Source organism: Erigeron canadensis, chromosome 5 (genome assembly GCF_010389155.1).
Source record: "Erigeron canadensis isolate Cc75 chromosome 5, C_canadensis_v1, whole genome shotgun sequence".
Taxonomy (NCBI): domain Eukaryota; kingdom Viridiplantae; phylum Streptophyta; class Magnoliopsida; order Asterales; family Asteraceae; genus Erigeron; species Erigeron canadensis.
In genome coordinates this window covers 25,578,449-25,590,726 of record NC_057765.1, presented here as the reverse complement: position 1 = coordinate 25,590,726, position 12,278 = coordinate 25,578,449, and the positions used below count along the sequence as shown (strand labels likewise).

At 30.0% G+C, this 12,278-nt stretch overlaps 1 protein-coding gene across 1 annotated transcript; it reads right to left on the bottom strand.

Annotated features, from left to right (window-relative positions):
- Nucleotides 1-10,333: 10,333 nt before the first annotated feature.
- On the bottom strand, nt 10,334-12,068 carry LOC122599646. The gene has a single exon (XM_043772188.1). The coding sequence runs from the start codon at nt 11,972-11,974 to the stop codon at nt 10,547-10,549; it is 1,428 nt and encodes a 475-aa protein (XP_043628123.1). The 5' UTR covers nt 11,975-12,068; the 3' UTR covers nt 10,334-10,546.
- Between the last annotated feature and the right edge of the window lie 210 nt (nt 12,069-12,278).

The window sequence follows — 12,278 nt, the reverse complement described above, 5'->3', positions numbered from 1 at the left end:
GATGTGATGTGAATGAATTATAGATAGATGTAGCACTACGATATGATATGTAACTTTCATTCATTCACTTACTATTATTTATTGTTTGGAAAAAACAACTCAAAGATTAAATGGGCATGCGTATTCTGAAAAAAAGGTTATTTTATTTTAACTATACCTTCAACATTTTTGTTTTAATATTACTCGTATTATATTATTTTTCCAAGTTTTTTACGTCGAGTTCGTTATCGAGAGGTGATAAATTACAATGACTACAAGTAGTACGAGTATGGTGATGCACAATACACACAAAAAAAATTTAACGACTACTTAACATTCCATACATCATAGTCACATTCAATTAAGTAGCATATGGAATTCGAGATACGCATGTTTATGATATAACCTAAGACACTTGGAATATTCTCCAATAATCCACTCTTACAAATATAGAAAATGAGATTGAACTATAGTGGATAAAATATGTGGTTGACTTTTTTCTTTCAGTTTTTCAATCGACTCTTTTCGGTTAGTGGTTTCTCCACTCCTTATTATTCGACTATTATTGGCACGCGATTTCTGCTATATATATCAGCCCTATGGGACCGGCGAATATAATCGTTGGGAGTGCTTTTTGATCATTTATTTTTCTTTTTTTTTTTGTTTGTGGTCCACCGTCATTGTTGCTAAAAACCTGACTTAAAAATTAGGGATTTTAGATTTGAGGCTTCTATTGTGATTTCTTGGCTATATATTGCTAAAATCGAAGCCGCTAGCAAATGCTCCCTAGCGTTCACCCATGTTCCAGCAAGATCTGAAACCTCTTGATTTTTCTGACGTGTTTTGTCTTCGCTGATTGAGAGTTTTCAAGGCCACCAGGTTTGGAGGTTTTCATGTCGTATCCTTTTTATGGGGTTTGCATGTCTCATCTCCTTGTTTGGGGTTTTTTGGTTATTGTTGGCTACTATTTATGTTTTCCAACGACCTTTTATTGGAGGTGTTGTTTATTATTGATGTTTTTGTTTGCTTATGCATATTGTTTATATGTATATATTTATGCTTATTTTATTTGATATTGCTACTAATTGTTTGATTGTGATTTAGTTTGGTAGTGTTATTTTAGCAGCAACGTTGTCGGAATTTTGATTATGTAGTACTTTATGAGACCAATGTTTTAGAAAATACTTTCTCTGACACCGGTTGGTTAATTCACATGTTTTGGCAACAAAACCCTCCTTTTTTTTTCCCTTTCTTTTATAAATCATATATGTGTCGTCTTGTAATTAGTTGCCAATTTGCAAAATTTTGGCAAATAGGCAATCATACTCTTCACCAAAAATTCAAGACTAACATATTTATGTTCTTTTTCGCCATTCACGTCAATGTTAGAGCCATTCACCTATTTTATACATTAGAGATATCAAAATAAGATAATATTTTTCATCCAATATAAAGTGAAATTGTAACGGATTGTTACTCAAATTTTGTTAAAATAACTAGACAACATATATTAAGAGTATGATACTGTTTTACATAAAAGCAATATTGGAGCCCAACAATGATGATCATATACCCAATAAGATTTTCATGCATTAAGCTCATATATAAAATAAGACCTTATATATTATACAAGGGCTAATACAGTAATATCCGTATGATATACGGTAGCTATATAGATGGTATTATAGAAAAATTCGAATATGACTCATACATGATTTGTGAGTATGAAATAAATTGTGGTTAAAATAAATCGATGATCGAATCTAAGTTATAATAAACAATAATGATAAATATAATATATATTTAGTTAGAGTTTTAGATTTACTCTAAATTTTTAGAATCACATCAAAACCGGAACTTGTAAACATGGTGGATGACGGCAAATAGTCTTGTGATTTCGGATCGTTAACTCAAATATTTGAAGTCATCAAGTTAATAACTTATTAGAAGTAATATAAGTATCAGGAGTTAAGGAATTGAGAAGAAAAAAAATAATTAATTAATGATAAAAACGATCAATCAAATAAGGTTATAATGCATTTTATATTAATAAGCCAAGAATTAGAATTTAATTCTAAATCTAAAAATTATTCATGTATCGATTAAATGGACACGTGTCGATTATGGATTACGTCACGTATCATTTCAAGAATATATCAATCCTGATTTAGTTTATTGGTAGATAACAACGTATAATATATTAAAATACTCTCTCAAGTATACACTTGAAAAATGTATAAATTTTTAGAAGATGATGATCTCAACTTAACTATATTGCGGGTTACAATGTTGACTGTATTTTGTTCAAATTTTTTAGTAATTGATCAGCTAATTACAAATTTATATCATGTATGAAATTGTAAAGTTAACTTTTTATTTTGGAAGTAAAGACTTATTTTGGACTTAATTAGAAAAAAAAAATTTGTACGAGCAATAGATCATTAAGCATAACTAGTTAATCAACCCGAGTTTAACCCGGGCATGTTAATTAAAATTTTAAAATTATAAAATAAATTAAAATTTTTATGTAATGTGTGTTCTTGAAACTTTATAACTTGATATAAATCTAATAATTCAACTAACACAATAATTATATAGTTAATAAATCAACTAAATAGAAAAATACCTTTTATATGTAAAATTATATTAGAGAAAACTTTTATTCTTTAAATAATGATTGATATTTTTATTAAACATGTAAAGGGCTATTTTTATTTTTTATTTAATATATGACATCATAATTAAATAAAAAAAAATTTAAGACTTTTTAAAAATACTATAAAAAACAATCTTGTTATTAAAAAATTTATGTAATGTGTGTTCTTGAAACTTTATATCTTGATATAAATCTAATAATTCAACTAACACAATAATTATATAGTTAATAAATCAACTAAATAGGAAAATTTATTTTATTTGTAAAATTATATAAGAGAAAACTTTTATTCTTTAAATAATGATTGATACTTTTATTAAACATGTAAAGGGCTAATTTTATTTTTTATTTAATATATGACATCATAATTAAATAAAAAGAATTTTAAGATGAAATATGGATTTGGCACATCAAAGACTTTCTAAAAATACTATAAAAAACAATCTTGTTTTATTATATATATTATATTATATATTATACTAGGTCTTTTACCCGCACGATGTGCGGTTATTTAAAAATGTTGTTTTAGTTATATGAATATTTATAATAACTTTTGACAACTATACATTATTTAGGCATGTACATATAAATCTATATTATCATTAAATGGAAATTTTTACATTTATTGAAATAGATAAATTCAAAATATAACTCTTATTATTTATGAAAATCTTTGCATTTATATAAAAACATACGTTATCAAATAGTCATATTAACTATCATATATTATACTTCATGCAATACTAATGAACATAAAATGAAGTTAAAATGTAAATATAATGTAAAATCATAACAATCTTTTATTTTTTGCAAAGTGATATGTGACTTATTAGAATTTCATCACACTCTTTTAAAGAAAATAGTTTCATAAAACTTACTTCATCAAATAATAAAATTCGTAAAAGTTGAAAAACTTTAATTAGATATAGTTAGAAACCAAATTCAAATTACAATTAGATTACAAAGAACAAACCTATGATTCAAATTACGTTGAATTCACCTAGTAATTAATAATAGTTTTTATAAATCGTAAAATCACCACCACAAAAAGGATAAAAAACTATATTACAATGTGATATATAATATTGGTTATATTGGATAGTAAAGTTAAGAAATAAATAATTTGAAAACAAAATATTTTCCAATTTTAAAAATATATTTTAAATTCATACGGTTTCTATTATGATATAGAATGTTACTAGATTTTAGACCTGTGTCCAACACTGGACACAAGACTTACGATATTATTAATATTAGACATTATTACATGTAACTCATAAAAGCTTAGAAGTTTAAAGTTAAAGATATAAGTAGATACTAAGTGTTCAATTCAAATGCCAAAAATGTTAAGCTAATAGAAGGAAAATAAATGTAATAAAAGAACATTGAAAGCACATACCCTGCTTCACCATTTGAAAGATTTCTTTATAGACGAAATTTGTTGTACAATTTTTTGTCTTCTCATCTTTGTCATATATTAACACCTTAAAGCCCCTCTCGACTTAACTCGAGATACACCAATATACAATTGTTCATGTGTGAAACCGAGCTTTGTAGATAGACACCAACTTTAATAGCATTGTAAAATATTTTAGTTATTTGCTTTTTATTAGTTAAATAAAATTGTTTAAAAAACTAAATGGTAACATCAACGAGAGTCAATTTAATGAAATCGATCAATATGATTGATTAATAACTTTTTTGTTCAACTGTGTTTTAGTATAATAAAAGATTAAAATTAAAATAGAACAATAATTACTATTAAAATCTTAATATAATTACATTAAATTTAATTTATTTTTAACTAATTATATATATATATATATAAGGGGATGAGAATATAAGGCTGTTAGGTACCTAAGCTTAGACGTCGGACACTCACATATTAATTTTTTAAGCCATAAAAATCATGGGGACCCGGACATTTATTCATTAAATAATAAATAATAAAATATTCCCTTTTCCCATATATATATGATAGAACATATTATTGGGTATATATTAGTTATTATTTTATTGGATAACTATTAACTATTATTTTATCGCATATAAATTAGCTATTATTATTTATTTATTGTATTAAAATTATTGGGTAAAAAATGTATATTTGTGATGGAAAACAAAAAAAGTGTAAATTTGTTATCATTTTATTGAATAAATATTAGCCATTATTATATCGGATATATATTATCTATTATTATTTATTTATTATATAGAAGTTATTAGGTAAAAAGTGTAAATTTGTGATGGAAAACAAAAAAAGGTAAATTAAAGTCAAAATTGAAAACAAAAGTCAACATTAAGAAATCGAGAGCTGTGATTGGTCGATAAGTTATTAGAGCATCTGTGTTTTAGTATAATAAAAGATTTTTTACTTTTATTTTTGTAAGATTTTGTTTATATATAAATTTTATTTTTATTTAATTTAATAGTTTCAGATAATATAATTTTTTAGATTTATATATTGTAAAAAAATATAGAGATGCCACATAGGATAAAGACCTATGTGGCAATTTTTAAAAATAGATTTAAATTGTAAAAGGCTTTAAAATGCTAGGATAACTATTGTTTTAATATTTATATAGATATTATATTATATATTATATATAGAGATACTAGAGATAGGTAGTACAAATTGTTAGAACTTAGAACTAAATGGTTAGAAATCCAATTTACACGCAGCTCACCCATGCCGTTTGGCCTGCTGATCAACGTATTGGGCCGAACCTGATACTGGTGGGCTGGGTAATTGGCCCAAGCACATTATAAATGACAGAATGAGTATGGTCAATGGTGTGATTTTGAGAAAATTCAGTGTTTTAAGTGTTGTATCCACTACCTACCTTTATTTCACTACAATTCAAATTCAAACAATATATTCTTGCATCAATCGTATCCTATAACTGTTCAATATGGAATATTATGTGAAGAAGTGGAGAAGTCTCTTCCCTGCAACACTAAATTTAAAGAAGAAATTGTTTCAAGCATATCGATCTTCCGATTTGGTATCAAAATCTATTATATTAGAGGTGCAAAACTAAAATCGTTCATCTTCCACCAACTATTATTCTATTTTTCTTTCGGTTCTTCAATCAACTCTTTTCGGTTAGCGGTTTCTTTACTCCTTATTATTCGACTCTCATTGGCACGTGGTTTATGGTATATATCAGCGCCATGGGACCGGTGAATATGATCGTTGAGAGTGTGTTTTTTGATATTTTTTTTTTGTGGTCCATCGTCATTGTTGCTAGAAACCTGACTTAAAAATTAGGGGTTTTAGATTTGAGGCTTCTATTGTGATTTCTTGGCTATATATTGCTAAAATCGAAGCCGCTAGCATATGCTCCCTAACGTTCACCCATATTCCGGCAAGATCTGAAACCTCTTGATTTTTCCGGCGTGTTTTGTCTTATGGTATAAGTCGTGTGTCAAACTTTAATAATTTGCATGCACATGTTGATGATAAGTTTCATGGATGAAACATATCTATATAGATCTATCTTATATTAATTAATTTAATTTAATTTTAATTTATTATAATCCGCTATCGGCAACAACAAAATTTATAAGTTTTAATTAAGATTTGAAGAAGCAAAAGCTGCCATTTAGGTTACAAAGTATATCACTTATTTTGTTGTTGATTAAGTGATTTTTGTGATTTTGTTATTTAGTATATGATTAAGTGGTACAATAGTCCGAATCCTCATTATTGTTGATTCGATATAAGTAATTACTAATTTCTCATGTCGAGTCTTGAGAGTTTGCTGTGAGTCGAAAACATGTTCTTGAGTGAAACTATTCACTATGACATGTTATACAATTGATTTAACCAAGTTTAAATACTTTGAAATTCTAGTTTTGAAGAAAAATAAAGTGTATAACGTGGGTAATTTCTATTAATGGGTTTTCCATATAAATTATGAGATCACTTGTCATTTTAAATACTTCATTGAATAACGTTCATATATTATATTCATATCCCAAATAAAATAAAATAAAAAATTAGAAGTCGTGCGGGAATTTTTTTTTTTGTAGCATTAGTGAACGAAAAAGAGCCTACGATCTTTGATTATTTCTTGTTTGTGTAGTTACTATTTGTGTGGAATAACTTTTATTTAATAATATTATGAAAATACAGAGTAGTTTTGAATTTCACTATAGACAAACTAAGGTGGCTTGTTCAATGTTATCGAGAAGACGTTTCATGCTTGATTTGTACAAATGGAATTGTGATATTAAAATATTTTTTGTATGTCTATGAATTACTTCGTAAGGAGATCTCGTCAGAACATATAGTTGTGCGGTTAATGCGCATAGTTTTCTGAGGTGTTTTGTATAGACTTCGTTAATCGATTAATCATGAAATATGTGCAACTCGAATAGTATACTCATTTTATATAAATACAAGCGAATAAAATACAATTTTTGAGATGTGATAATACATGTTGCTTGTATAAAGTACATGTAAGTCTAAAACGAAAGTTTTATACACCTTGATTACTTGAATGATTGGCATGACCGAATTGATCATTCCGGGTTAATGATGATGCAAAGTATATAGAAGAGTCGATAAATTCTTCAAAGTGATTATTTGAATTGTGAACATTTGCTCTATAAGAAAGTATATGCCAATAAAGATAAGGATCAAATCTTTTTAATGGAACATTTGTAAAGGAGATGTAAGTAGGCCTATAAATCGTCCATCAAAAGACCATTTGGTGTTTTAAATCGATGCATCGTCTAAATGGGTTACTAAAGTCGCAACATGATGTTTGCGTAATTAATTGTTCATCTTGTAAGATTATGAGCATGTTCCATATTGTATTGGCAATAATGATTGATTTGGTAATGATTATTAAGAGCAAAATGAATATTATTTGGGGCCATGTTATTTAACATGCAATAATTTTGAACTCGCATCATGCCAATGATTTAATATGTTTCCTCCCCATTGAAATTGGTTTATGGTCAGAAACCACATATGTCTCATAAGAGTTTTGAATGTGCAATATATGATTAAGTTGCTCCACCAAAATGTACAAAGATGAGACTTCAAAGAATGTTGAAAATAAGTTGGGAAAATAGGCGTACCTTGGAAGTGTGTAGGCTCATGCTTTAATTCAGTTCAAAAAGATCCTATTTAACTAGACATTAGTATGGTTGTTTTGGATATAAGTTAAAACATGGAAAAGGTGTACGTATTAAATAAATATATGATTGAGATGTTTGTTTATGGCTTAGTTTTTATTGACATGATTTAGTTTCCCAACATTAGGGGGAGAAGTTCCCAACATTAGGGAAAGATAGAAAGCAGCTGAAATGAGTAGAAATGAATTATCAAAGATCCTCACACAGATGAATATTAAATTAAAGTTTGTGGGATAATTCATTCACATGATATAGTTATTGCCAGCAATGTAAACTGACCAAAGCGGCTAATGCTCCTATTGGAAAGTGGTAGAATAGTCGATTCCAAATAAAAGCCTCGCAATAAAAAGAGCATACAATTTAGATGGTCAAAGTCGAGGTACAAAGACCCCAAAAAGAGATTGATGATGAGAAACTAGAAATGGAGATTTTTGAGAAACCCCGGGTACTTTGAAATAATGAGATCTCATGAGTTGTGACATGTCTAGAGATTTATGGAATCAAAAATAGATAAAACGACGTCGAGATTGAACGAATATGATAGCGCTGAGAGTATATATGGTGAGGATCTTGAAAGCATGCATGCGCATAAATTGATATGATATAAATGATTGGCCAAGATTAAAAGACGCTAGTAGTTTGGGACTAGAATTCCATGCACTTGAAGGTGCGGAAATTATATGGTGGAAGCAACTATTGGTATATTAGAAGTCTGGCAATATGAGAAATTTTGATTCACGTCTAAAAGAATAAGAACGGAGCTCATTTGATATTGAGATTCGAGGGATATAAAATGAATGAAGCATGTCTTGTGATTTAGAATGCTTAAAACACGTGTGAAAAGTTCTCGAGAATAGAAAATATTATGTTTGAAACTTATAAAGAAATCCGGATAAGAATATGATATAAGTTTCATGTATTTTGATGATTTGAATATTAATGGATTCTGAGAGTTTCCAATGAAGATTTTGTTTATGAATCTTAGTGATAGATGACGTTCATGCTTATGAGGTCAAATGATATTGTAATGCCCCTTTGACTTTCAAGATAATGATCACAATGTTGAGTTGAAAGTGTCACTGAAGCACTAATATAGAAGCAAAGAGATTTATTATATTCAGACACTTAATATGTCAACCATAGAATATGCTTGGGAATGATTAGGATTTTAAGTGATGTGATCATGAGAGAGAGAAGATACGCGTTGCACTCTTTTTCCCTTGAGCAAGGCTTTGTCTCACTGAGTTTTCCTGTCAAGGTTTTAATGAGGCAACATCCCCAAGCGTATCGAAAAAATTATGTACTCTTTTTCCTTTACTAGATTTTTGTCCCATTAGGTTTTCTCTAGTAAGGTTTTAACGAGGTATAATGTCTTTAATGGATAGAAATCCAAGGGGGAGTATTATGAATAAATATTAAATGGATGTTCATGTATGGTAATTAAATATTTATATAATATTGAGAGATTTGTTTCTTGGATCCATTTTTGTATCTATATAAATAATATATTGATGAAATTAATAATAAAATTCTTCATTCTCTTTATATCTCTTGTGTCTTGTTTCTTTATTATATTGTTCTATTTCTTTAGTTTTACAACATTTTTAAGGAATATCAATAAATCATTTTCCTAGCAATAAAGTGTTGGTGAAATGTGTACGTACGAACTCATAACAACCCATAAAATAGTTTCCAACCATCAAAAACACCACCTTTCTGCACCTTATCCCTAAACCTAAAAACTATTAATAGCAACTCGATGTCTATTATTAGTGATGTTTTCCTTAGTCCATTTTGGTGGGTGTTGGGCTTTTGCCAATAGTGAAGCGTTTAAGGATCAGAGTCATAGGTTTTGTTAAATTTCAAACGCAATCATTTTAATTTGTAAATATTATCAAAATAAGTCCATCAATCGCTATTAAAGGACATGGCAAGTCATCACAAGTCGCAATTCATGCATTTCCTCAACCCCACGCAACCTTTCAACACTTGTCCCATGAATATCCATCATCTTTATCTTCCTTTTTCTTTAATATATATTCAATCCTAGGTCTCTCCCTCTTTCTATCTTTTCTTTAATTTATTTATAGGAAAATGATTGATCAACCTAACCAAAATAACCTAATAATCAACCTAACTACGTGATGATGACACTTAGCATAATTAAAGGAAGAGATTGAGAGAGATAATGAATAGATTACACATGTCATGCGATAAAAACTTTAAGTTGATTATTAGGTTGATCTTTAAGTTGATATATCATTACTCTTATTTATATATTATCTGCCCCCACAACATTTTTGATTTTTCCAATGACAAAATGTTTGTCATTCAAATTGTTATCACATGAGACATATTCAATTATTCATTCAGCTTGAATCTACATTCACCAAAATTATTCGGAAACGCATGACACAAAAAGTTACCTAGCTAGCTTCTTTAAAATAGACGAAAAAAAGGTTACTTCCTTTAAATTATGCGTAAATATATAACAACGGGAAATCATGGGTGATCCATTATCATCTAAATTTATCGTATACATTTAATAAATTTCAGAAGACAAACGATATTTATTTTTATTAGTATTAAGTTGCACTAGATCATTTTCCGATCAACTTTGAAATATTATACATATAAGGTAACTCTATAAACAAATGCACATACAAATATTACAACCTTGAATAATTCAATTATTCTCATCACATACATCATACCATATCGTATATATAATAATTATTATTAAAATCGATCAATCGATAACGATTAGATAGAACCTTGAGCGATCTTACTAGTTGGAGGAGCAATGACCTTACCTTCTTGACTTAATGTTGTTGCTAGTTGATGAAGATACTGTTGTTGTGCATTTTGTTGCGGTGGTGGTTGCTGATGTGGCGTTACCATATTCCCCTGCGCAGTATAGTAAACAGGTCTGTTATCATACGCCACTTGACCATAACCGCCGCCTTCAGTCAACCCTCCCGCAGCCGTTGACTGAACCATTCTGATTCCTTCTCCCACTTTTTGCTGCTGTAACTGTTGTGCCGCTTGCTGTTGTTGTTGCTGCGGCGGTGGATTGTATACACCTTGTGTCGCAACAGGTTGAACCGGTTGAGCAATCGGTTGCATACCGCTATAAACCGGCTGGTCACGGTAAATCTCATTTGACATCCTTTGAACTGTGTAGTAACCTTGGCCTTGAGTTTGACCATGACTGACTGGTCCAGTCACCGGACGAGCCATCGGCGCGTGATACATACTCGCCGGTGCTGGTACCATATAAACAGGTTGCTGATCACCACCAGAAGCAGGATATCCACCAGAAATTTGATATCCAGACACCGGTAACGTCGCCGGAGCTACTTTTTCTATAGGTCTCTGAACATAATAATCTCCGGCGTACTCATCACTTTGTCTCCGGTACATATTTTGTTGTTGTTGCTGCTGTTGATCTTCTGCTATCCTTAACCGCCGGAGATCAGCTATATGTTTCTGAATTCGATCAGATCCATCCGGTTCATGATGTCGGATAACCGGATCCGGATCCACAACCTCTCTACCTCTAGCAACCGTAACCGGGACCGGAACATTCACCGGCGCGTGAGCTACAACTTTCTCCGAACCAAACAAAAAATCAGCATTTCCAGCCAAAGCCGGAGGAGTAGATGTCTGAACCGGACCGGAATTCAAAGCTTCAACAAACCGGTCACGCTCAGACTTTCCTTCGGTAGAGCCAAAACTATTCGTCGGAGTCATAACCGGAACTTGAACCGGAAACAAAAATAATCTCAACCGAGCCGGTTTAGGAGAAGCACGGTTCAACCGGTCATATTCAATCATCATATGATCAAGATCATCATCATTAGTGACTGAAATCAAAGCATCAAGATCTTCACCTGGCAATTGATACTTAAAACTGACATCAGAATCACAAATAGTCGCTAACTTAGCCACGAGAACTGAAAATTTGATGTTACGATCAACGGATAGGATTTTAGTTTCACCGCCGACGTAAGCTAGTTGATTATCGTGTGGCCTAGGGTGAATTTTACCGCCGTAACTACACATAAGTTTTACTTTGTAGTTTTGAGTGGTTTGATCGTCCCACGGAGGCGGATTTTCGAAGTCGATTTCGCGTGATCTTGGTGAGGATCCGCCGGATTCTGGGTAGGAATTGTAGGAGTAGTTTTCCATGGGGACGATGTTTGAATGGAAACCAAAGGGAGTACGTAGAAATGTGGATAATGGGTTTTTATTTTGGTTATAATTTTGTCTCTAAGTATAAATAAACAATATATTTTCAATTATTTTATTACATCATGATTTATATACTACGAAAGGATTATATATCGGTTATGTAAAAAAATGTTTGAATCAAATTCTTTTGGACCAAATATGAGTTTGGGTTCCCTACATGTGGGCTTGTAGTTTTACTACACTATCCTAATCTTAATTTCAATATATACTATAAGACAGTTAAACTAATGACTTATTAACT

Bases quoted from the DNA above. Each gene is read 5' to 3' on its own strand.
- LOC122599646 (XM_043772188.1), bottom strand. From the start codon at position 11,974: ATGGAAAACTACTCCTACAATTCCTACCCAGAATCCGGCGGATCCTCA.